Source organism: Periplaneta americana, chromosome 6, assembly GCF_040183065.1.
Source record: "Periplaneta americana isolate PAMFEO1 chromosome 6, P.americana_PAMFEO1_priV1, whole genome shotgun sequence".
Classification (NCBI taxonomy): domain Eukaryota; kingdom Metazoa; phylum Arthropoda; class Insecta; order Blattodea; family Blattidae; genus Periplaneta; species Periplaneta americana.
Window position 1 is genome coordinate 7,479,030 of NC_091122.1, and position 27,992 is coordinate 7,507,021.

Genomic DNA, 27,992 nt, shown 5'->3' on the forward strand with positions numbered 1-27,992 from the left:
TGACACAGCAAGTTCCCCTGTAGCTATATAAAGAGGATCTGACTGATAACGCATATCAGTGCTCTGGTAGTATCAGCAGTACCACGCAGACAAGCTGCATCCAGGTGAGTGACGTCAATGGCACAGAAAGATTATATAGCCTATTTATACAAGAACGCAACAAACCAACAACGAGGAATCAATATGATACTTCAGAAGACGACCTCTACAGTGTGCTGGAAGTCAACATCAACTGTATACAGCTTCCAGTTTTGGAGAAACTTAGCACTACCTGAAGAGTTACGTACTCTGTCTAAAGTACTGAAATTGCACTAATGCTAACAAGTAGACCTCTCCAGTTCGTCTGTGCGTTTTCAGAATGAAACATATACTGACACATAGTATGCATTGGTAGAGTTTATTGATATACAGGGACATAATTTTATTTTTACTTGCATTTTTATTGTACCTGCATTTCTGAATGTACTTCACTCTCACCCCTTCACTAATGTCCTTCCTCCCGTCAGACACACAAACTTACGGCCGCTGTTGCATTCGAAGTCTTCAAGCAGTGAAGTAAACACTGCAGTGTATAGTGTGTTTCAGAAATATGGTTGCGTTTTCTATAGAAGAAAGAACCTATATTAATAATATCGTACTAAGAATTATATTGAAGAAACGATAAATTCAATTTCAGAGAATATGCTTCAAAATGTTTTTAATAATATGCGTAAAGAATTGAAGCCTGCATTGTAATGAACGGCAACCATTTTCAGCAACTTGTTTAAAAAATTAGATTAGCTTATTTTTAATTGAGGTGGCTAGAAGCAAAGGAATGCTAGTGACATTTGTAATAACATGAGTTAAGTGCATCCAGTGTAAGCTAAAGTATCTAAAATTTTAGTGGCAAAGAGATATTTTAATCGCATCACACATTAAAATTTAAATAAAAATTTCACCGGTTTTACGAAAGCTTAAATATGTAAACCCCATTTTCTCAAAAGTAACTTAAGTGCACTTATAGCCCTTTACTTATGACCCCCTCAATTTAAATGCACTCTCTATATTGTATGTTAACACCAATAATTAATATGCTAAATAAAGTAGACATTACATAACGAACATAGCCGCCTAAAAAGTTGAGTTTTTGAAAAAAAAATGTTACTACTCTACTGTATTTTGATAAATTCCATAAAAGTGATGATCAAACTGAAAATCGTAATATCGTATTTCCCTACAACATAAATGGATACACTACTTTTCTCTCCTCCTATACCTAGTAAAATGATTTGTTTACATATTGCACTAGTAACATCAAACTCCTGTAATGGAAGGGGGCAACAGTGTTTCCGAGTATAGCCAGGTTAATGTTAAAAATGTTGGTAAAAATAAAGTGATGTCCAAAGCTCGGAACTTGGGGACTTGTGTCTTTGCACGTGGCTAAGCGACGGATTTCAATGTCAACAAACTCCCGCTTCCAGCACGGAGGTACTGCCAGGTCTGCTATAAAAGTGGTTTCTGGCTGAAGCAACATATTGATAGTATTGTGGTAGGTTGAAACACGTAATTTTATAGCATATATATATATATTATATATATAATAAAAATAAACATCAGCAATATATCAAATTTACTGTTCTGCTCTGTACATTATATTGCAGTGTATGACTACTTACATTCGAAGATTTTCGAACCCATAACTTCTTCGTCAGTGAGTTAAACATGATTTGAAACGAGAAAAACTTATTTCCACGTAACATGAAATGACGGGGGCAAACTTAAAATAAATGTTTTAACTGTCACTGTTTTGTTCGATTTTCAGCAGTTGCTAGCTGATCTCTTATCTGAGAAAGATAATTATATCCTAAATTTTTCTCGAGAATAGTTTTCAATTTGTGTGTCACTACTAGGGCAGATCCCTCTGCGACTTGACCCATGGCTATGGACAAATTTTTCACCAATCTAAGGGACTGCAATGTCTTTCAATGAATGCCATTTCCAGCCTTTAGTTTGTGTGAGGCACAACTTACAAAATATAAAGCCTCCATTCGTAGAAAATAATGTATCTCCTCCGAATTTCTCCACGAAATTCTGTACCTAAAATTAAAAAAAAAAAATGTATTTTCAAACTTCTATAATACCCATTCGAATAACACGTATTTTCTAATTCCTCTAACAGACCGTTTATTTGTAATTCTCTGATTGTCATTGGCTTCAACATGACACAGTTTCCTCGTGCGTAGATGTGACCACTTTCTTAGTACATACGACTGTCCTTGAGCGCTTACAGCGTGAGCTTTGTATACGTTGTACCTGTAACCTTACTCATGTACACGACACACAAGTCCCCAAGTTCCGTGCTTTGGTGATGTCCCTGTACTTTTTAGCTGCTAATGGTCATGGGAAATGGAGGTACAAATTCGAAGTGTGAATTTCAAAGACATCAATATATGTTTAGCGGCCATCTACTGAATTAGTTGTTAGGGGAAAAACTCCACTTCAAACAATCGCAACGCCACATTTAAAGATATGTCTACTCTTTAAAAGAACGTTATAATGCTTTAGGCACACTACTGTGTCGTGAGATTCACTAGCTGTGCCGCGAAACTTTCAATACTTTTCTGGTGAAAATAATTATAATAATTCCACTCAATACTAGTTTTCAGAAACAGAATATGATGCTTTTATTTTAAAAATCCAAACTATAGATTTTTATGCAATATAAAATCAGCTTTAATTAGCTTAAACGCGAAAATATGTTTCTTCTTCTTCTTCTTCTTAGATGTTGTTGTTCCTAGGTGAACATAGGACAGCAGTAAAGTTCCTCCAGCGTACTCTGTCGCCAGCCATCCGTTTCACCTCTTTCAAGCTTTTCTCACATCTCTCTACTTCCTCCTCTATTGATCGTGTCCATGTTTTTCTAGCCCGTCCTCTCTTCCTTACTCCTTGTGGATTCCAATCAGTTGCAGTCTTCGCAATAGCTCCATCTGGCTTGCTCAGTGTGTGGCCTATACAATTCCATTTTCTTTGTTTTATTTCGTAACATATTTGTGATTGGTTAGTTCTTCTCCACAGTTCTTCATTTGCTATTATTTCTGGCCATCTTATAATCATTTAGAATACGTCTCAGACATCTGTTGATGAACGTCTGTATCTTTTTATTTATTACATCCGTAATTTTCCATGTTTCACAACTATAGAGGGGGACTGATTTTACATTTGTGTTAAACAGTCTGAGCTTTATCTTCAATGAGATATTGTTATTCCGCCATATGGGATATAGCTGTACAAATGCTCCATTTGCTAGCCGAATACATCTTCTTCCGCTCCACCTGTTTTTGTAACCACACTTCCCAGGTATAGAAAAGTTTCCACTTCTTCTATTTCTGTACCATTTACTGTCAATTTATTTTTATTATTACAATTCACCCTCATCTGTTTTGTCTTAGAGGAGTTTATCTTCAATTCAACATTTCCTACTTCCTCTTGTAATTTCTCAACTTTAGCTTCCATATCCCTAAATCTCTGTGCTAGCAAACATGTATCATGTGCAAAGTCAAGGTCTTCCAGACGATTGTTAATATCCCATTGAATTTCTCTTTTCCTTTTTCCTATAACCCTTCTCATAGTTCTATCTAACACCATCACAAATAATGTTGGGGAGAAATACACCCTTGTCTTACTCCAGATTTCGTTTCTATAGGTTCTGAGAGATTACCTTCATGTATTATCGAAAATATGCTACAACAATATAAAATTCATGAAATAGTATCCAGTTATAAGAAAGTCAAAATATAAAAATATATGCAACATAAAATTTGCTTTGATAAGCTTAAATGTTTTATGATCCGTGAAGATAATTGATCAGCAAATTAATTACAACCAATGGAAAAAAAAAAAAAAACGTGGAAATGCATGAAATTCCTATCTAGCCCTATCAACGGGAGGTCATTAACCGAAATGCCTAAACTCTTTTGAAAATAAAATAGCTATACTACTTAAACTAAATCAGTGGCCTTTGCAGTGCACAAAACACATCGACCACACGAATCTTCAGAACAACATTCATCTTGCTTTTGAACATTACTCTTTACTAATTTTAAGTCAGAAAAGATCTGTGCTCAGTGCATTAAGAATCTGGAATATTTGGTCCCAGCATTGATATTTTCCACAGTTACTGATATCTATGACTATTTCTGTTCAGTTTTCAGTTAGTGTACATAAGCAAATAAGAAATGGAACGCTGGTCAGGACGCGTTGCCGTGGTGACGGGGGCCAGTTCTGGGATAGGAGCAGCCATCGCCCAGGAACTGGTCAAGAAAGGACTCAAAGTCGTCGGACTGGCGCGAAGGGTGGAGAGAGTCCAGGTAAGAATTTATTATCAAAATGTTAGTGCATTCAAAATCACGTAATTACACCATAATCTTCTTTGTTTCTTTTCGGTTTTGGCGCTGAATTCAAAACTGTCGTAGCCTAAATAAACTTACATAAGGATAAGGAAAAAAAGAATATCTACAATCCTACCATTCCCTATTACCTCCAAAAGTACCAGTTAAAAGAGCTTGAAGTAATCAGACTTCTGGTTGGAGCAAGAGGTACCGCTACTCTCTTCTTGAAAGATGTGTCTAAGAGGCTTGGAATACCTACATCTATTATTCCGATTGTAACTTTAGCTGCATTGAAAGGATCAATTGCTCTCCTGAAGCATCACCTATATTCGAAATGAAACCAAGTTCATTAGCATTCTTTACTTTTTTTGTAACATTTGCCTCTCTAAAACTAGGTATATTTCCACCAATTACAAAATGTATTTGCAGCTATGTACTTGTAGGAGTTTCATTGTCAAAACAAAATTACTGGTTCACTGAACTTGTAAACATTTATATGCTTAAGTACTCTTTGCCCCTTGTGGCAGCTCACGAATAGTGAGAAGATTTCTAAATTTCTGCCAAATTTCTGAACAACAACACTGAAACAAACCTAAAAACAGTAGATATATGAGCTAAATCAAATTTGAAAACATTACAATTTTAAAATACCAACTACAAACCCAAAAGTAGTGGCATTTTTAGAGGGAAGCACTGTGAGATCGAAGATTGAAATAGAAAATTAAGTTATTGAACAGGTACACCCAGTTCAAGTATCTGGGATGCCATGTGAGTTAAATTTATAATTTCGTTAAAGAAAAATTACAGTCAATTCAGGGTATATGCCGGAAAATTAATAGGAACCTAAGGAGTAAAGTCTAAAAGATATTAGTCTAAAATTTTATAAACTTATGGCCGCCCCTACATTTTGATATGATTGTGAAAACTTAGTGTAACACAAAAAGATTAAAGCAAAATACAGATTGCTGAGATGAGATTTCTGCTCAATGTAAAAGGATGTGTAGAAACAGATCCGTTTTCAGACATTAAGGTTAAGTAACGATACACAGACGGAGCGAGCACAGGTACGTACATTGCCACAGCAGACAACTACCAATCATCATAATTCATAACACACCACTGCCATTTAGCGGAATATTTGTAGTAATGAGATGGTACAATAATATATTTTCAAGACAGTTTAGTATTTTAGCAAGACAATCGATATTTTATTCTATAAGAGTACTTTATTTCTTCTAATCATTATATACCTACTTTCTATTAACCATGTAATAGTTTAGGGCAGCGGTGGCGAAAATGTAATCGTGCGCCGAGCCACTGTGTAACCTGCAACGTGCACAGCACCTATGGAGGGAGGCGGACACCCGAAGGGGAAGTGAAGCAGCTGCCTGACTTATTAACGGATTTTCATTTTCCTTACGTCAAGCACTTAAGTATAATTTTATACAGTACAAGGCTACAAACTAATGTTTATTACGTGTAACGAAGAAAGAAATGAACAATAAATGAACAATATCACAACTTAAAATTAACTGTCTTCAGAATGTCTCTGCGACAGAGTTTCAAAATCATGAATTATGTTACTTACTGCCAGTCGTAGTTGATCACGAAGGTATTTGTCTGTCAGTCATGATCTAAATTTGGTTTTTACTATTTTCATTGTTGAAAATAATTTTTCATAAACGTAAGTTGTAGCGAACATGGCTTCAAAAGAGCAAGCGAAAGAACGAAGCTTCGGATATTTATTTTTTGGCAAAGATTTGAAAGTTCAACATTTGTCAAGTCCTTACATCTAGCTTTCATTTGACATCACATAGTAAATCAGTGAGTTCAAATTGAAGAGCTAACCGCATCTGTTGAAAAAGGGTCGACGTACAGAGAAGATGGTGATGGTGATGGTGGTGATGGTGGTGATGATGATGATGATGATGATGATGATGATGATGATGATAACGACAATAACACTTAACCTTTTAATGTTTCATCAGTAACATGTAGTATAATACCGTTTTATGTTATACAACCGTTTTCCTCGTAATACTTGTGAACAAATCATACATTTAATATTCTCATCATACTGACAGCAAAAAAAATGCGTCCTCCCATCCTACTTGAAACTTTCGTACATGGTTTCGAGAGAGACATATGCCACTCGCAGGTCAGAGACAAATACAAATGGAACGGAGTTTGACTCCAGTGAGTGAGAGGGTGGGGGTTGGCGTAGGTTAAAAGCAAGCGACATGCACAGCTATCACTGTGAGCCACAATGTCTCGCGAGTCACGCTCTCGCCACGGCTGGTCTAGGGTTGCAGAACTGGGGAAGAGAGGGGTGGAAACATGGGGAAAGAGTTCGTTTCCCCATCCATAATGTCGTAGCCTTCAGTGATGAATGTTAGATTATTATTTATTTAGAAGTCGTTACGTTTCTATGAAGCATTTGGCAACATCACGGCTGCTGCAATAACTGACAAAAAAACACAGTAGACAATAGTAGTTAATCAGTTTGCAGTTAAACATTGTGTACAAGATATACATAAAACCCTTAGCAAAAGGGGAAAACTCACTCAATGATCAATCTTCGTATTTTTGCAGGAATTGGCTAATACTTTGAAGTCGGCCTCGGGAAAGCTGTACCCTCTTAAATGCGACGTCACCAAAGAGGAAGAAGTTAAGGAAGCATTCCAGTGGGTGAAGGCTAACCTCGGAGGCGTACATATTCTGGTTAACAATGCTGGAGTTGCCTCTGATAACACGTTGTCAGGTAAGCCTATTCACGTAATACGAAAACATCTTAAATGGTGTTATACAATTAATTTAGTTAACTCGACGAAAGTGAATCTACGATCATACTCGTATTTAACTTAGTGATTTATATTATTACGAAATCAATTGAACAGCGATTTTGTTGTGCTACTTTTGTTACCATGATTTCGTATCTTAGCAACCATATTATACATTTAAAAATGATTGTCTATTGTCACATTAGAAGACTAAGTACAAGATTTAATTGTAACTTAATTACTTTGTGTTTATGGTAAAAATTCTGTTCAAGAACTGCTTTGTTTTGTCTCGTAGTGCTGTTGAAAACGAATTTTCTCTCGGCAATCTTTCTGTCGCGCTTAAAAAACAGAAGCCGTTGCTTTATTTGCTTTACATGCAATTCCTCTCCTCTTTTGAGTTGATTTTCATTCAAAATCTGTTTACGAGAGCAAAATGTGTGTCACACACTGCATTTGATCGTCAAGACAGAAGCATGTAAAATCCATTTCATGTACTTTAAAATTTATTTATTTATTTATTTAGTTTATTTATTTATTTATTTATTTATACTTTCATGTATATATATATTACTAATATGCTTATTTACTTACTTTGCTGGCGTTAAGGCCATCAGGCTTTCTCTTCTACACCATATCATGCAAATCAATCTAATATAATAACGTGCGACAAAATGAATATAATATAAAAAACATAACTGTACTGTATATACAAGTAGAAATGTTGAATAATAAACAAAACAGGCAAAACGAATGCAAATTTTAAAGTTTCGGAGAACGAGTAACAAAAAGCACATTAAAAAAAAACACTGACGCAACAACGAGAAATGTTATGGGAACATTTTGGACACAATTAGAGACATTTAAGAAACTCTTTCAGCACAAGAAACCTAAGTGTTATTCTACAAAAAGTTTAATTGAAAAAAATGTAAAGTTTTACTCACAAAGTCTCCCTTAACAGCAACACGTTACAACAAAATATGTCCTCTTTTAATATAATAATAATAATAATAATAATAATAATAATAATAAAATTAATAATAATAATAATAATAATGATTTATTTTAGCTGGCAGAGTTAAGGCCGTAAGGCCTTCTCTTCCACTCAACCAGCAAAAAGTGTATATACCTATGCATGAACTTACAAAGAATTTAACAATTTGATTTAGATGAGAGCTACATGTATACAAGAGTTATTTACGAATTAAACAACAAAATACTACGAGCTATTAATTAAACACTGAAATAAACTGTGTAGCAGAATTAAACTAAAATACATAGAATGTTAATATATTTCAAATAATATTAGATAATAGAAAGAGATTATTATGAGACAATTTTGAAAATACAGCACAATCAGGATGATGTCTAAAGAAAAAAGTAACAATGTAGTCAGTGATATTTTAAATCAGTATGATTGGAGTGAAATGCTAATAAGGTTATCTTTTAAGCTGTTCTTAAAGATGTTTGTTGTCTTGCAGCCCCTAATACTTTGTGACAAGGAATTCCATTGACGCGAGGTGGATATTGTAAAAGATGATGAATAACAAGATGTTCTATGAAGAGCTATACTTAGCGTGCCACAGATAAGTGATCTGGTATTTACGTCGTGGTTAGAGTATAGATAGGAGAAACGAGACGAAAGGTAATTTGGTGTTGAGGTGTGCAGAATTCGAAAGAGTAAAGACAAAGAGTGTAAAGTTCTGCGTTCTTTAAGTCGGAGCCACGAAAGACTTGCGAAGGACGGTGATATGTGATCATATCGTCGGATGTTGCACACGTATCTGACGCACATATTCTGAGCTCGCTGTAACTTGACTGACAGTTCAGAACTTAGGTCACTTAACAAAACGTCACAATAATCGAAGTGCGGCATTACTAGGGTTTGTAAGTTTTAGTTGCTGGGGCAAGAATGACTATGACTATGTTTTGCAGACGGTCCAGTGGAAAAGTGGAGGAAAATATTGGACCTCAATGTCCTGGCCCTCAGCATGTGCACCAAAGAGGCTCTGCAGTCCATGAAGGAGAAAGGCGTGGACGACGGTCACATCGTACACATCAACAGGTTAGTGACGTGTCTGTCTTTAGTACAAGGCTTAGCCGTATACACTGTAGCTAACAAGAACAATTTCTGCAGCGTTGCAGGTCACTCGGTAGGGGACCGGCTCCAGATGTATTCGGCATCCAAACACGCCGTCACGGCCCTTACTGAAGGTCTTCGCCGTGAGCTGGTGAACCAGAAGTCCAAGATCCGAGTCACTGTAAGTGTAACCATCTTGTTCCTTGTATGCTTGAAGCATCTTTGCATTAAAATATTCTGTACATTTTTTTTAACAAGTTGCTACTACGGAAACATTTGCATGTTAAACAACAGCAACTGATTTTTCCTCCACTCGCGTTCTTTTTCTTGAATACTTCTATTTGTCATTATACTGTATCAGAGCATTCGAAAATTACAGGGACATCATTTTATTTTTACTTCAATTTTTATTGTACCTGAGTTTTTGAATGTACTTCACTCCCACCCCTTCCACTAATGAAGTTCAACTGTTCTCCACACAGATCCAAGAACGCGTATACAGTCATAGTAGCCTCACCGTCACAGTACGTTCCAAAAATATGTTCGCGTTTTCCAATGACGAAAGAGCTTTCAATATTGTATCATTTTCGCACAGGTACTGTCGTCCATTTGCCTACGTCGCATTCCGGTTTTCTCTAACAGCTTCTATTCGCCTCTCTGTAAAGGCTAGTGGCTGGGCTGTCTTATCTCTTTTCTGAGAACATTAATTTCTGTTAGAAATTGGACATACGTAATATTATACCCATAAAACTGTTTAAAATAACTTAAATAAACGGGCCTCGTTAAGTAATTAACTGTCACGTGATTTCCGTCCTTTCTACGATCCTGCGACATAATCACTTGGACGGACAGTAGATAGCATGTCTGGGTAATTTTATCTTTTCGGATCGAGCAGAAGTGAAGATTGAATTTACAGTACGTGAGGTACTCTTTTACAGAGTAGGTACAAAATTATTTCAACATGAGTTACTAGTACGAAGGACGAAACTGGTAATTGGAATTACACACATTAGAACTGGATTCTGTATCAAAATGAACCGCCACCATTTTGAAAAATGTGTTTAAATATCCATATTATGATTATTTTTCAATTTAACTTCATTCTCTATAGTGTACGCTAATGTGCTGTAGACAGTATAATATACACTGCATAATGAAAAAGTCCGTATGGACAGCTCAGTTCGTGAGTAAAAACACTCATTGTTAATACTGTACTGTATTCTGATTAAACAAAAACGTAATGAAAATTATAAAACTCAAAAGCGTGATATTTCCTAGTTTACGTAAATGGATGAACTACTTTTCTTCCCTCCTATACCTAGTAAAGTGATTTGTTTGTATATTACGCCATCGAACTCCAGTCGTGGAAGGGAGTAGCAACCGTTGATCCAAAGGTATAGCCAGGTTAATATCAGAAATGTTAGTAAAAATAAAATGATGTCCCTGTACAACGGTAACATAGTGTTTCGCACTAAATTTATTTAGGTTTATTTTGGCATCACATACTTCAAATATGCCGTGTCAACAATACGTGGCCAAATTCTTGAAAGACGGGGTATTCCATCTGCAGTATTATTTCCGTATATGTCTCACACTGCTCGATCTAAAGCTCTTTGCACGTCAACTTTTCATTGAAAGCGAATGCCTCACTTCCACCTACCTTTCAATAGTTCAGTATGATACGACTTCTCTTACACAAATTTCTTGTAATGCCCTCAAGTAATGAGTTGCATTTCTTCCTCTTGTGACTTGAATTTTTATGAAGAGCCTATTGAACATTTTTGGGGCTGTATTACTTACTAAAAATCATAAACAATCACTTACTTACTTACAAATGGCTTTTAAGGAACCCGGAGGTTCATTGCCGCCCTCACATAAGCCCGCCAGCGGTCCCTATCCTGTGCAAGATTAATCCAGTCTCTATCATCATAACCCACCTCCCTCAAATCCATTTTAATATTATCCTCCCATCTACGTCTCGGCCTCCCTAAAGGTCTTTTTCCCTCCGGTCTCCCAACTAACACTCTATATGCATTTCTGGATTCGCCCATACGTGCTACATGCCCTGTCCATCTCAAACGTCTGGATTTAATGTTCCTAATTATGTCAGGTGAAGAATACATTGCGTGCAGCTCTGCGTTGTGTAACTTTCTCCATTCTCCTGTAACTTCATCCCGCTTAGCCCCAAATATTTTCCTTAGCACCTTATTCTCAAACACTCTGAACCTATGTTCCTCTCTCAGAGTGAGAGTCCAAGTTTCACAACCATACAGAACAACCGGTAATATAACTGGTTTATAAATTCTAACTTTCAGATTTTTGGACAGCAGACTGGATGATAAGAGCTTCTCAACCGAATAATAACACGCATTTCCCATATTTATTCTGCGTTTAATTTCCTCCCGAGTGTCATTTATATTTGTTACTGTTGCTCCATGATATTTGAATTTTTCCACCTCTTCGAAGGATAAATCTCCAATTTTTATATTTCCATTTCGTACATTTGTCTTTTCGGGATTTACTTCCAAACCGATCGCTTTACTTGCTTCAAGTAAAATTGCCGTGTTTTCCCTAATCGTTTGTGTATTTTCTCCTAACATATTCACGTCATCCGCATAGACAAGAAGCTGATGTAACCCGTTCAATTCCAAACCCTGCCTGTTATCCTGAACTTTCCTAATGGCATATTCTAGAGCGAAGTTAAAAAGTAAAGGTGATAGTGCATCTCCCTGCTTTAGCCCGCAATGAATTGGAAAAGCATCAGATAGAAACTGACCTATACGGACTCTGCTGTATGTTTCACTGAGACACATTTTAATTAATCGAACTAGTTTCTTGGGAATACCAAATTCAATAAGAATATCATATAATACTTCCCTCTTAACCGAGTCATAAGCCTTTTTGAAATCTATGAATAACATCACTTATTTATAAAAATATGGTTACTTCGAAATATTCATTATTGCAGATTTATGAAACCATCGCTGCTCTATTACGTACGACAAGATTCCAATGTTCACCGCTAGGAGCACTCATTTACAGCATTGTCGTCATTACATATCCAATGCTCTAGTATATGACCTCATTTTTTTCCACCTCTTTCTCTCCTTAACATATTATTCTTCATCTCACGCTCACCCTGCATTAGTTTTCCTTCTCTCTACAGCCTATTCTCGCCTCTTCCTCTCCTCCCTGATTCTGTTCTGTTCATTCTACTCAACCTCTTACATTTTTATCCTTATCCATTTACACTATGGTCTGTCCAAAACAACTTCCGACCTGACAAATGGCGCCTTTAGCATGTTACCATGGCAACCATTCAAATCAACCAATCACAAGAGAGGCGTAACCATGGTAACGGTACGGTGTTGCCGTGTCTATGTTTACAAGTTGCACGTGAATACCACGGCCTAGAGGTGAATACAGTGCTCGGAATGACTTTGTGTTGGCTGGTTAGCGCGTGAATTAAAAATATTATTTAGTTGTATCATTGGTCTAGTGTACCGGTATCGATAATTATTCTGTTTCAATTATATTACACGTATTATCTTCGTTGTCATTGGTGAGTGTATGGCTAATGTGTGTTTTCTAATTTCTGCGAGAGTTTCTAAACAGATGATTTGTGCAATGTCGGGAGGAAGGAAAGGCAAGCGGAGAACAAAGAATATTGTACAAGGTGCCTCGTTAAAGGGTCAAGCGCGAGAGATGGTGGGGAATGTTAAGAGAGTATTTTGAGAGGGAAAAAGATAATGGCGGGGCTCTTTTACCTTTGGCGCAAGTCGTAATGAGAACCGCTGCTTGTGTTAAAATTAGTAAGAGCGCTGTTATCGATATTGGAAAAGAAAAAGGCCGTGCAGGTTTTTAATCATAAATAATTTTACAGTTTACAGTTTTTTGAACGCCTTTCTAACAATATTACATTGAAGAATACCGACACTCACAAAAGTAGACGTTTCGTATTAAATTTGAACGTGTTTTTACAGTTTACAGTCCTTTCGACGCTTTTCTAACTACATTGAAGAATACCGGTACTACTACTACTACTACTACTAGTAGTAGTAGTAGTAGTAGTAGTAATTATAATAATAATAATAATAATAATAATAATAATAATGTGACAGCGACGTGAGAATCGAACTCACGACCAGCGTCCCGCAAGAAAGCAGATCGCACGGGCTCCACGGAACATTGGGTGACGTCGCGCGGTGGAGAGAAGGGAGAGAGGGTGTATTACGTCACGCGACGAGTCTGCGCGCGCAGCTGCTACGCAGTGGATGTGGAACGACCTTCCCGATTATTCCAGACGTCTGTCGATGTAGAGATATTGAGATAATTCTCTACACACCTGTAGAAGGTTCTCGCAACTATGATTTTGCTATAAAAGAGCAGGCGCCAGCGAACTAGAGAGTCTTCAGAGTTTTCAGTTACTCCGTCAGTGAGTAAGCCAGAGCAAGCAAGCCAGAGTTCGACTCGAGTGTGCGTCCGCATCTGCGTCAGCATCCGAAGGCCTGAGTTCGAGTGCAGTGGACCGCAGTTGGAGGGACCTGAGTTCGAGTGCAGTGGACCGCAGTTGGAGGGACCCGAGTTCGAGTACAGTGAACTGTCTCTGAAGGTCTGTGGTTCGAGATACTGTGAACTCGAGTGACTGAGATAGAAGAACTGTGAACTGAGAACTGGTAGTTCTGATTTGTAAATAGTGCTTTGTAAATATTAGTTCAGATTAACAGTTCATTGTTGTGCGTAATAATCCAAGTAAACTGTCATTGTCGTCGGTGGAGTGCTATAACGAATACTGTGTTGAGTGAAGATCCAATTGTTGCCGAGAGCGTTTAAGGCGAATTGTAGAAAGTAATTATTGTTGTGAGGAATAAATTACATTGTTGTAACTAATAAAATTCACATTGGTGTCAGAACCGGGATATTATCGACAATGGAGAACCTACAGCTGATCCTGCAAGCCATAGCAGAACTGAAAAACGACTTAAGTGCAGTAAAAGCAGAAATGAAAGACGACATGAACGACATGAACAAGCACATCAGTGAGGTTAAGAACGACATAAGTGATGTGAAAACGGAGATGAAAAACGACATAAGTGAAGTGAAGGGCGACATAAGTGAAGTGAAAACGGAGATGAAAAGTGACATAAGCGAAGTGAAAGATGACGTCACTACACAAATCGAAAGTGTTTCGGCCCACGTAGATGGAATTGTCGCCATTGTGAAAGACGAACTTAAGGCCGATCTGGATAAATTAAACCAGAATTTTACAACTATAAACGAGACAGTAGCCGAGTTGAGACAGGAGGTAGACCATTTCGACGGAAAAATCCGCGATCTCGAGCGTCGTCAAGAGCAGACGAGTGAGGTGATGGACCGACATGCTGAAGAAAACAAGCACATTCTCGCGTTGGTGGATCGCCAGGCTAGAGAACATAAACAGATAGTTGCCGAGGAGGTTCGACGGGCCATGCAAGAAGCGGCCACAGAGTTGAGGACTCCATATAGTGCCCCTGCGGAACCATCGGCTTCAGCCAGACATCACAACGTCAAGACGCCGAAGTTCGACGGTACGACATCTTGGGCGATATTCCGTCGCCAGTTCGAGGCCATCGCAGAGCACAATGGGTGGACGCCAGCAGAGAAAACTACTCAGCTGCTGGCCGCGCTTCAGGGACAGGCGTCGGAGATTCTTCACAGCGTTCCAGAAGGTGGGACAGCCGCTGAGATAATGGCGGCCTTGGAGGGACGTTATGGTGACCATCAACTTGCTGCAGCATTTAGGACCCAACTAAAAACGAGGGTCCAACAGTCAGGCGAGTCCCTGCAAGAATTCGCGATGGCGGTGGAACAACTGGCCCATAAGGCGCTCAGGGGCCTACCTAATGACTTCATCGCTGGAGAGGCGGCCTACACCTTCGGCAGCGGAGTTCGAGACCCGGAAATAAAGCAACAGCTACTCCTGGCAGAGCATCGCACCATCAATGCAGCTCTGGCGGCGGCCCTCAGGATGGAGGCAGCCAAGTTGACGGCGAACGTCTCGGCATCGCACCGGATTAGGAGCGTCGCGGCGGCCGACGTCGAGGAACGTCAACCGAAATCACCCGAGCGACGAAGACGAGGAGTGCCCACCTGCTGGTCCTGCGGCGAGCCTGGACACCTGAGGAGGGACTGTGACCGATCTGGTCACAAACAGGAAAACTAAAAGGGGCCGATGCGATGAGGGGCACGTCGGCGCCGTCATCACCATCCCCTCGGCTGATCTTGAAGACGGTTAACAGAAGATGCGACGATGGGCTGATTGCTGACGGATGGATAAGAGGCCGCCCATGCAGAGTACTGGTAGACACCGGGGCGTCGCTCACTATCGCCAGACCGGAAGTCGTGCGTGGACTACCTGGGAGGACGCCGCTGCGCCGGTATGAGCTACGTACTGCCTCAGGCGAGAACCTGCCCATCCAAAAGGAGGTTTTCCTGGATCTGACATTGGGAAAGAGGAGACTGGAGATGTGGGTGTTCGTCGCCAACATCACTGAAGACGTCATCCTGGGACTCGACGCCATGCGGATCTTCGATGCAACGGTGGACGTCAGGCGCCGTATCCTGCGTTTTGGTCAGGATGAAGTGTTCCTGAGGGACGTCGAAGACCAACCCATGGCCAGCAGACTCACCCTGGAGAATCATGTGACAATCCCGGCAGGCTGCGAGATGGTGGTGACGGCAAGACTGGACGGACAACCTAAGAGAAACCTGCTCCTCGATTCGCAAACAACTCCGATAGATGGGGTTTATGTGGCCAGATCCCTACTCCCGAATCAGAAGGTGGTACCGGTGAGGGTCCTGAATGTCACCAATCGGGACAAGGAGGTGCCTAGTGGAACTGTACTAGGTAGCGTCGAGCCGGTGGTGTCTGTGACGTCGCTGGCAGAAAACAAGGAGTGTCACCGACCACATCCAGATCTAGACCCATCACTGAAAGAGCTGGCTCGAGAATTGGCGGAGAATTTAAACAAAAGAGAAAGAAGACAAGTCCACGATCTACTGACAGAATTTCAAGACGTGTTCAGTCTGTCTGAAAACGACTACGGGAGAACGGAGAAAGTTCAGCACCGCATCGACACCGGAAATGCTCGCCCAATCAGACAACCTCCTCGACGCGTCCCTCTAGCTAAACAGAGGGAGATTGACAACCAACTGGAGGGCATGAAAGCAAGAGGGATCATCGAGGAATCCGACAGCCCTTGGTCATCACCTGTAGTGCTGGTGAAGAAGAAGAATGGGGACCTGCGTTTCTGCGTGGACTACAGAAGACTGAATGACGTCACTAAGAAGGACTGCTTTCCGCTTCCACGAATTGACGACACCTTGGACACTCTGGCCGGAGCAGAGTGGTTCTCGACATTGGATCTCAAGTCAGGATACTGGCAGGTGGCGCTACATCCTGAGGACAAGGAGAAAACGGCATTCTCTACAGGCCAGGGACTATGGCAGTTCACCGTTATGCCGTTCGGCCTCTGCAACGCCCCGGCTACATTCCAGAGACTAATGGAGTCCGTAATGAGAGGCCTGACATACGACACCTGTTTGCTGTACCTTGATGACGTCATCGTGGTGGGCAAGACTTTCGGCGAACAGCTGTTGAACCTGAGGAAAGTGTTCGAAAGACTGCGACAAGCCAGACTGAAGTTGAACCCGAAGAAATGTCATCTATTCCAGAAGAAGGTCAACTACTTGGGACACGTAGTAGGGACCAACGGAGTGGCCACGGACCCGGAGAAGCTACAAGCCGTCAGAGGATGGCCGAGACCGAGGGACAAGCAGGAGCTGCGCCGCTTTCTCGGCCTCTGCACTTATTACAGAAGGTTCGTAGCTGGGTACGCCAACATCGCTAAGCCTCTAACCCAGCTGACCGAGGAGAAACGACAATTCCAGTGGACAGACGAGGCGGAGTCATCCTTCCAGTCGCTGAAAGAGGCGCTCTGCACTGCTCCTGTACTGGGATATCCCATCCCTGGAAGGAAGTTCACGCTCGACACGGACGCTAGCAACGTAGGCATCGGCGGAGTACTCTCTCAGGAACAGGACGGGCAAGAGAGGGTGATTGCCTACTTCAGCCGAACACTATCCAAGGCTGAGAGAAACTACTGTGTGACGCGTAGAGAACTTCTTGCCATTGTGGAAGCCCTGAAGCACTTCCACAAATATTTGTATGGCCAGGAATTCCATCTGAGGACAGACCATTCTGCACTCACCTGGCTATTGGGCTTCAAGAATCTGGAGGGGCAGACCGCCCGTTGGGTTCAACGTCTGCAGGAGTACAACTTCACCTCTGAACACCGACAAGGGAAGAAACATTCCAACGCTGATGCCCTGTCACGACGTCCGTGCCCGGATGGCTGCAAACACTGCCTGAAAGTAGAAGAGCGGGATGGCGCCCACGCAGTCAGAGCAATTGCCGCCCAGCCGAGCCCAGGATGGGATAACGCCGCCATAAGGAGGGAGCAGCTGGAGGACCCAACCATTGGACAGCTACTGCGTGATGTGGAGTCCGGCCAGAGACCAGTATGGGCCGATATCGCCAACCGTAGCACCACTTACAAGAGCTACTGGGCCCAGTGGGAATCCTTCACTGTCAAGGACGGTATCCTGAAGAGGATTTGGGAGTCGGCCGATGGAAGGACCCGCATAGAACAACTTGTCCTGCCCAGGAGCAAGGTGAAGGAAGTGCTGGAGGAGACTCATGCTGGAGTGACTGGAGGCCACCTGGGAGCCAACAGGACGCTGGACAAGTTAAGGCAGAGGTTCTATTGGTTGCATCAGAGGACCGACACGGAACAATGGTGCCGAAGATGCGACACCTGTGCAGCCAGTCGCGGACCAAGGACCCGCAGCAGGGGAGCCATGCAGCAGTACAACGTGGGAGCTCCTTTTGAGAGGATCGCCATCGACGTTGCTGGACCGTTCCCGGTCACGGATCGCGGGAACCGCTACCTGCTAGTCGCCATGGATTACTTCACAAAATGGCCAGAGGTGTACGCGATTCCCAACCAAGAGGCTTCGACGGTGGCCGACGCGCTGCTTGACAACTTCATCTGCCGATTCGGGGTGCCCCGGGAATTGCATAGCGATCAGGGGCGCAACTTCGAATCCAACCTGATGGGAGAATTGTTCGAGCGTCTGGGGGTGCATAAAACCAGGACCACTCCCCTCCACCCACAGTCCGATGGTATGGTGGAACGCTACATCAAAACCTTGGAAGAGCATCTGCGGAAGGTGGTGTCCAACCATCAACGAGACTGGGATGCCAGAGTCCCACTGTTCCTCTTGGCCTACAGAGCTTCGGTCCACGATACAACAGGGATGACACCGGCAAACATGGTCTTCGGGAGAGAGCTGCGCCTGCCCTGTGATCTGCTGTTTGGCACGCCACCCAGCGCCGGCCAGCCAGCGACTGACTATGTGGCAGAACTCACCGAGAAGTTGAATGGAATTCACCAACTGGCCAGAGAGCACCTCAAGATGGCCAGCGACAGGATGAAGGTGCGCTACGACAGATTAGCCAACTCTGCAGGATTCCAGGAGGGCGACCTGGTGTGGCTGTATCGACCTACCAGGACCAAAGGGAAATCACCAAAGCTGCAGCGTGCCTGGGATGGACCATACCGCGTGGTGACCCGGATCAACGACGTGGTGTACCGGATCCAGCGACAACCTCGAGGGAAGATGATGGTGGTGCATCTGGACCGATTAGCAGCCTACCAAGGGACTGCCCGGGACGAGCAGCCCTAAGGAGGGGGCAATGTGACAGCGACGTGAGAATCGAACTCACGACCAGCGTCCCGCAAGAAAGCAGATCGCACGGGCTCCACGGAACATTGGGTGACGTCGCGCGGTGGAGAGAAGGGAGAGAGGGTGTATTACGTCACGCGACGAGTCTGCGCGCGCAGCTGCTACGCAGTGGATGTGGAACGACCTTCCCGATTATTCCAGACGTCTGTCGATGTAGAGATATTGAGATAATTCTCTACACACCTGTAGAAGGTTCTCGCAACTATGATTTTGCTATAAAAGAGCAGGCGCCAGCGAACTAGAGAGTCTTCAGAGTTTTCAGTTACTCCGTCAGTGAGTAAGCCAGAGCAAGCAAGCCAGAGTTCGACTCGAGTGTGCGTCCGCATCTGCGTCAGCATCCGAAGGCCTGAGTTCGAGTGCAGTGGACCGCAGTTGGAGGGACCTGAGTTCGAGTGCAGTGGACCGCAGTTGGAGGGACCCGAGTTCGAGTACAGTGAACTGTCTCTGAAGGTCTGTGGTTCGAGATACTGTGAACTCGAGTGACTGAGATAGAAGAACTGTGAACTGAGAACTGGTAGTTCTGATTTGTAAATAGTGCTTTGTAAATATTAGTTCAGATTAACAGTTCATTGTTGTGCGTAATAATCCAAGTAAACTGTCATTGTCGTCGGTGGAGTGCTATAACGAATACTGTGTTGAGTGAAGATCCAATTGTTGCCGAGAGCGTTTAAGGCGAATTGTAGAAAGTAATTATTGTTGTGAGGAATAAATTACATTGTTGTAACTAATAAAATTCACAATAATAATAATAAAATAATAGTAGTAGACTAATAAAAGTAATAATGTACACAAATCTATCGGCAGCGCGCTCGCTTACACGAAAGATGGGCAACATGACAACACTGCTCCCCCTTCTCTGTAAACTGTCAAGTCGGAAGTAATTTTGGTCAAGGTATAGTAGTTCCCAACTCTTGAACGTCATGGAACCCTTGAAGTTTAAAGGCTACTTCATTTTAGCAGACACCCCTAAAATATTTTCTACAACAAATCTTACACACTTCATTCTTCTTCCTCCTACTATCACTTTTTATTGGGTTATTTTACGACGCTTTATCAACATCTAGGTTATTTAGCGTCTGAATGAAAAGAAGGTGATAATGCCGGCGAAATGAGTCCGGGGTCCAGCACCGAAAGTTACCCAGCATTTGCTCGTATTGCGTTGAGGGAAAACTCCGGAAAAAAACCCCAACCAGGTAACTTGCCCCGACCGGGATTCGAACCCGGGCCACCTGGTTTCGCAGCCAGACGCGCTGACCGTTACTCCACAGGTTTAGACTCCTACTATCACCCCTCCCATGTTCTGAAAACAGTTGTTCACTAAATGTCGTAACATTAAGTGGGTTACTTGCAGCAACTTTTGTACCTAAAATGTTTTCTTGAAACTAATAAACAAAAAGATAGGAGTGATATTGCATTCCGTATATATTCTTCATCCTATACAGTTTCAGTTGCTAGAAATTGGAACTCGCTTCCGAGTGATATAAGGGGTTGTTGGACAATAACTTCATTTAGGTCAAAATTACGTAAATTCTTACTTAACAGATGAATTGCTAATTAATATTTGTTACTTATAATGAAACTAACATCTGTACATTCTTCTTATTATTATTATCATTAATTTCTCCAAATAGATTTACCAAACCTCTAATGGCAATTACATTAATATTCTAATTATAGACATAGAAATATATATATATATATATATATATATATATATATATATATATATATATTCTCCCTGTAACATAGTTCTAGTAAGCTTATATTAAATTAGTTTTCATCATTTTACTAGCTATCTCAAATATTAAATTAATTATAATTGATTGAATTAAATTAGCTCATAAATTAAGTTACTACTTTACCTTATAGATTTATCTAAATTTAAATAAATGTGTAGTGAAGAATATTGCTGGAGAACCTTTTAAGTGTAATGTAAATATTTGTAATTTAAATTTATCTATTGTATTGATTAAGGCTGATTGAGTGGAAGAGAAGGCCTTATGGCCTTAACTTTGCCAGCGAAAATAAAACATTATTATTATTATTATTATTATTATTATTATTATTATTATTATATTAAGTGGCTTGTTCCAGAGCGTCAGTCCCGGAGCTGTGACAACAGAGATAGCCCAAGCATCAGAACTTGCGCCGGAATTCAAGGAAATGATCAAAACAATCCCGCATTTGGAGTCTGAGGACGTAGCGGACGCTGTCCTTTACGTACTGGGAGTTCCGCCACATGTACAGGTGACTATCACAATTACTCTGTCTCATAAAACTACCACCGCTGCCACGAATGTGGACCACATGTGTGGTCAGCGATCAGCGAGTGAGATTCGTATCCCTAGACTGCGCTTGGGCGTGGGTTCGAAGGAATGATATTAGTTATTCACTATTTAGATTTGGTGACGTTAATCGCCAGTAACAATCAGCGGCTCATTCACTGGATGAGTTCTGCAGTTCTTATGACGCAGTTCTATGTTGTTACATTTCTTGTCAAATGAACCAGACCTCCTCAAACTCTTGCCACCAGACAACCCAGCTACTCTCTTGCACTCTCTGTCGCTCTCAACTTTCAGCGCATACAGAGTGGGAGTAATAAAAGTGTGCAGATTGTAATACTGTATTCCTTGCGGTGAATATAATAACAATGTTTTATAAACTGGGGGGGGGGGCGCAAATTTACACCCTTAGATAAAAAAAAACAGGAAGACTCTGTAAGTTAAATTTTGTCTACATCTTAACTCGGCCATGTGTCCGCTTCGCTCTACACTCAAATCTACTTTTTGATATGTAGTTATCCTGAATTGCGATATGAGGTATGAACTCAGTGATACTGCTACATGTTGCGTTAGCCCAATGGTTCGAATCTTCTTTGGTGCGATTTCATTAAATAATGACTTTAAATCAAAATGTTGTTTCCATCTTCATTGCTTTATATTGTACATTGTATATAATATATTTATTTATTTATTTACTTATTTAATAATTTATTTATATACATATTTATTTATTTTATTATCCATTTGTTTAATTTTTAATTTATTCACTCGTTTATTTATTTATTTATATATTTCTTTATTTATTTATTTCTTTATTTATTTATTTCTTTATTTATTTTATATATCCATTTATTTAATTTTTAATTTATTCACTCGTTTATTTACTTATTTATATATTTATTTCTTTATTTCTTTATTTATTTTATATATCCATTTATTTAATTTTTAATTTATTCACTCGTTTATTTATTTATTTATTTATTTCTATATTTCTTTATTTCTTTATTTATTTATTTCTTTATTTATTTCTTCGTTTCTTTGTTTATTTATTTATTTATTTATTTATTCATTTTTTATTAATTTATTCATTAATTTATTTATTTATTTATGAATTTATTAATGTATTAATTAATTTATTTATTTATTTATTTATTTATTCACTCGTTTATTTATTTATTTAGTTATATATTCACTCGTTTATTTATTTATTTATTTATTCATTTTTTAATTCATTTATTTATTTATTTATTTATTTATTGATGTACTAATTAATTAATGTATTAATTAATTAGTTTATTTATTTATTTATTTATTCACTCGTTTATTTATTTATTTATTCACTTGTTTATTTATTTATTTATTTATTCACTTGTTTATTTATTTATTTATTTATTCACTCGTTTATTTATTTATTTATTCACTCGTTTATTTATTTATTCATTCATTCATTTATTTATTTATTTATTTATTTATTTAACCTGGAGGAACTACGGCCACCTCATGTTTAAACAAAAGAAGAAGTAAATAAGAAATAGAAATAAAACAGTAAGAATTTCAAAACATAAATGAGTGTTGGGTTAACTTTCAAACTCTGTAAGTGTACTTTAATGTGTAATGAAGGTTAATAATAAATCAGACCTGGTCATTTGTATTTCTCGCTGTGAAGTATGTCTTTATAAAAAAAAATCACGGTTACTGAAAGTAATATTTTCTGTATGAATGTGTGTATACGCGATTTCACTTATCAGTGTTAGGCAACCTTTTCCAACACAGAGCCCGAGAAGTCATTTCACTCGAGACTGAGCACATCTGCACTGTTACCAGAAAAAATTAATTAATTAGTCCTGTATTCATCATAACAGACAAAACATTACTGGAGATGTTTGATTGTTTCTACGTATTCTCTCGTCTCCTTAAATCTGCACACTTAATCACCTATACTCTTAGAGATTATCGACAAAATTACCGAATATCCATGAACTGAATTCTGAGACGTTTCACAGCAGTCCAGTACATTCACCACTGCCAGATACTGAAAACCTCTGAACTTGTGTTTCTTTTTAGATAAATAAAGAAATAGCTATAAAAAACTGCTGAATAATAAGAACACAAAATTGCTAAAGCAATTATGTTTATATCTTTTTTTGACTAAAATAATTAGAATGGAAAGAATAAATGAAATAGAATTGAATGAAAAAAAGTAGATAAATAAATAAATATATAAATAAATAAAGAAATAGGAAGTGAACAAATACTGCTTGTAACTACATACTAGAATGAGTTGACTCTTGCACAAAACTAAAACCAAGTGCAAGGTAAAACAAAAGAAAAGTTTTGTTTATTAAATATGTAAATTGTAGAAATTGCATTTAAATAATACTACAGAGTGATTTATACAGAACTGACACATTTCTTTCATTAATTGTTTCAAAACGAATTGCGCTAGCGACAACTTATTATACCTAAAATGTAGAGGAATTATGGGAGATTATTTACCTCTATAGCAAATGTTGAAAATGTCCTCCATCCTGCATAAGGCACAACTCAACACGTCGTTCCATGTTACTGGCCACTCGTTGGAGGACTCTGTTGTCAATAGCTTGAATCTCCTTTTTGATGTTGTGCTTCAGGTCGTCTAATGTCTGGGGACGTGTGGCGTAAACCCTGTCTTTTAAGTAACCCCATAGAAAGAAGTCCGGCGTTGTCAAATCCGGAGATCTCGGTGGCTACAGGTTCCTGGAAATTATTCGGTCGTCAAAGAAACTTGCAATTAGTTTCATGGATTTATTTGATGTATGGCATGTAGCGCCATCTTGCTGAAAATATCCTTGACTCAGCTCTACATCGTCCAGTTGCTCAACAAACTCCGTGAAAATCAGTCGGTACTCTGCAGTGTTCACAGTCTTGTTAAAAAAAATTGGCCCTTTTCACTCACCAGAGATCCAGTTGTTTCCAATTTGTTTACCAGTCCCAGTATTGTGTTTCTTTTGGGAGGATTGCGAACACCAAATTCTTTCTGGTATGCCCTTTGAGTAGCTGTAATTGAATTCGTAATCCAGTATTGCTTCACAAGGAAGAGTCGTTGATTTAATGTGTACTGCATTTTCACGTTGACACAAAATGTCCAAAACAGCTGCCAACAATAGGAATAAAACATAAACATCTGCGCATCTAGTGACAAGGAATCGAAACTCCAGAACATTCTGCTTAATTTGGTGCTAAAATTGGGTCATTGAATGAATTTCCAACGGAATAATTAAAGAAAGAAATGTGTCAGTTCTATATAAATCAATCTGTATATCTTTGTGTAAAAAATTATTATATAGTGTGTAATCTATGGGTTCAATTGATTACTTGTATGTACTTTGTCTGTGATCTATAATATAATCAATATCATATCATTGTGTTTCTTTTTATTGTTACAGATACACGAGCTGATGATTAAACCTGTGGGAGAGGCCTTTTGAATTCTAGTCCTTAAGCAAATCACATTTTCCCTCGCTTAAAGAGCTCATGCTGAACGTACTTACATAGAATTCCTCGATAATAAATAATAGATAATATAAGAGTTGAGACAGGATCCAAATATCACTACCTTCTTTCATAATCCAGTAAGCACTTACAAAGGCTTTGCTTCTACTGGGTGTTCATTTCAAAGTGTGTCATGACATCACTGTTGTTGAGTCACCGATTTGAAGCGAGTTTCAGCTTATATGTCAGAGAAGTTGCCTATTATTCAAGGCGTTCTTCAATCTGAACTTGAGAACGTGTACGGTATAACTTGAACGTCGTAGCAACAGATGGCGGTCTGTACTGTCTGTGTGCTACCATAACCTCTTTCTGTGTTTTGCGCCGGCAAGTCGTACGCAGGGTATTTGTTATCATCGGTTGCGTACGGTAACATTCCACAACACAAATCAAATACTCCGTGTCCATGTTGACCGTCGAAGTTAATGTCAACAAATACGTAAGTAATCGTCTTAACCCTCTCCCCATATTCGGACAGTACGTATTTCCAAACAGTTCACATTCCTGCCACTACCGGCGTACGCATCGGTACGTACTCTTCAGAATGAACGCCGTACTTGCTAGGCAACTTCTCTACCTCCTACAGTGCATGAGGGTTAAGTTGGCGTGATTTCTACTATCCTTGTCTGCGGTCCTTGTCTATCGACTGTCAACAGATGTAAGGGGGGAAAGGTTTTCTTTTGTAGAATTCTTGGAATTCCCTTCCCTCCTTCTCCCTTGGCCCTTCTAGAACACACTTTTGCAAATCCAATTAGTGGGTCTCTCAGTGTCGGCTTGGCGTTGTTCGAGTTCATTTATTCAGTAGTGTTTAGTGAATAGTGAAGTAAGTGTGTGTCTCGTTGTGTCAATTTAATATAATATAATATAATATAATATAATATAATATAATATAATATAATATACAATAATTCACAATTTAAACAAAATGTTTTCGGAATTGCATGGTTTCCCTGTTATCTTAAACATTGTAATGTGTGTTGTGCTCTTGTTTTTAATAATCATGGTAGGCAATATGGGAAAACGCGGGAAAGCCTTGAAGTCGGACAGTATGAACATGGTTATTAATGTACACAAATTCTTTACTGAAGAATATGAGGCACTGAAACGCGGAAAGCAAACAATATCTGTGTCGAGTGTTATCGAAAGAACTGCTGCAGCGACAGGTATATCGTCTCGTAGTGTTAGCAGGATTTTAAAAAAACAAAGGGAGGCACTAGAAAGTGGAAGTGTTCTGCGAACTCCAGGAAAGAAACGCCCAAACAGGACCCCTCAGAAAACTGGAATTGACTCATTTTCTGCCGCCGCTATAAGACGAGTAATTTATTCTTTGTATCGGACTGATTTTTTGCCTAGTTTGAAGGATATAAATGACGCATTAATTAAGGAAAGCTTATTCACTGGAAGCATATGGAGTTTGAGAGAAATTCTTTAAAAAATGAAATTTAGGTATGTTAAAAATACTCAAGGCAGAAAATTTTTAATGGAAAGGTCAGATGTTATTTTAAAGAGATTTAAATTCTTAAGAAAAATGAAAGAATTACGCGCCACTGGACGCGCCGTTGTTTATCTAGACGAAACTTGGGTTAATGTGAACCATACGAAAAGCAAAGTTTGGAAAAGCGATGATCACGAAATTGACTTCCCACTTCAAACTCCAATAGGAAAAGGTCAACGGTTTATTATTTTACACGCCGGATGTTCGACAGGTTTCATTCCAAACGCGCTTCTAACTTTCAAATCTAAATCAACTAAAGACTACCACGAGGAGATGGACAGCACTGTATTTAAGAACTGGTTCATTAATCAATTATTACCAAACATTCCTCTCAATAGCATCATTGTAATGGACAATGCCCCCTATCATTCAACAGAACTCAATAAGGCACCAATTTCATCAACACCGAAATCTGAAATGCAGTCCTGGCTTCGTAACAATAACATTGAATTTGATTTACGATCCACGAAACCAGTATTATATGAACTTGTAAAAACTAAAAAAGATAATTTCAAAACATACGAAATCGACCAAATTGCGACAATGCACTCCCATACTGTAGTGAGACAGCCACCATACCATTGTGATTTAAACGCGATCGAATTAATATGGGGGCAGGTTAAAAATGACGTTGCGAAGCGTAATATTTCGTTCAAAAGTAAAGATGTGAAATTGTTGTTTGAGAGCGCTCTTGCAAAAGTGACGGAAGATAATTGGAGAAAGGCCTGTGAACACGTGGAAAAAGTCGAACAATTTTATTGGGAGAAGGACGGACTAGTAGACGAAATTAGCGATCGATTCGTAATAAATTTGGATGACACGGACACGGACGAGAAACTTTCTGGCGGAGAGGAGTCAGAATTTGAAGAGGAAGAGAGTGCCGCCGCTGCTAACTCCTGGTCGCTGGAAGGAGTGTCGACCATACCGCCGTCACCATAAATGAGGGTAGAGAGAGATGGTGAGTATTCTTTCTCTTTCTAAAAGGGACTAGACAAGTAAATCCTCATGGACTGTAGGTAATACACCTTTGCGGAAGTGTAGGAATATTGAATTCTCTAGGCTCATCGGCTAGACACATGACAACATACAGCGAGCCATGGCACACTTTGAACTGAACACCCAGTAGTAAATACAAGTTAACAGGTTTTCCTTATTCCTCAGTAATAAACTAGCTGTAATACTAGCTTCTACTGGCTTATTTATCAAATTTGTTTAATATCTGGATATCATACACAGACCTATGGTTTTACATCTCATAGCATATTTGTTTTTTTCATTTTCAGTGCTATCAAATCATGAAATATTTTAATTATTTTCGATGGAATCGGAGATCATCCAATGTTTCAACTCACATTATAAAGCAGCTCTAGGGAGCCTAGACATTGCACATAATGAGGAATTTATTATTTCAACGACACAATTTATTTATCACTACATATGTGTACCTAGATCTATTAACTGACTGTTAATGGATGTTATGTTGGGTCCAACCAATCAGAAGAAGTATGCTCATTGTCTTAACTCTTATATTCAGTTATTATCGAGGATCTCTAACTTACAATGCACTTTGTAAACACGGATTAATAAATCAAGATACGAATTGAACTGCTTAATGTG

The 27,992-nt window shown here is 39.5% G+C and overlaps 1 protein-coding gene across 1 annotated transcript; it reads left to right on the plus strand.

The window, feature by feature from the left end:
* Nucleotides 1–27,980, plus strand: LOC138700956 (farnesol dehydrogenase-like). Its single transcript, XM_069827407.1, has 7 exons — nucleotides 1–104; nucleotides 4,191–4,346; nucleotides 6,960–7,128; nucleotides 9,080–9,209; nucleotides 9,282–9,405; nucleotides 21,165–21,317; nucleotides 24,778–27,980. Exons 2-7 carry the CDS (start codon nucleotides 4,215–4,217, stop codon nucleotides 24,817–24,819), a joined length of 750 nt encoding a protein of 249 aa, XP_069683508.1. The 5' UTR covers nucleotides 1–104; nucleotides 4,191–4,214; the 3' UTR covers nucleotides 24,820–27,980.
* Nucleotides 27,981–27,992: the final 12 nt, after the last annotated feature.

Excerpts from the sequence above, each read along its gene's own strand:
- LOC138700956 (XM_069827407.1), top strand. The coding sequence starts at position 4,215 with ATGGAACGCTGGTCAGGACGCGTTGCCGTGGTGACGGGGGCCAGTTCT. Across the intron at positions 4,347-6,959 it reads GAAGGGTGGAGAGAGTCCAG|GAATTGGCTAATACTTTGAA; the intron begins GTAAGAATTTAT and ends GTATTTTTGCAG. Across the intron at positions 9,406-21,164 it reads AGTCCAAGATCCGAGTCACT|AGCGTCAGTCCCGGAGCTGT; the intron begins GTAAGTGTAACC and ends GGCTTGTTCCAG.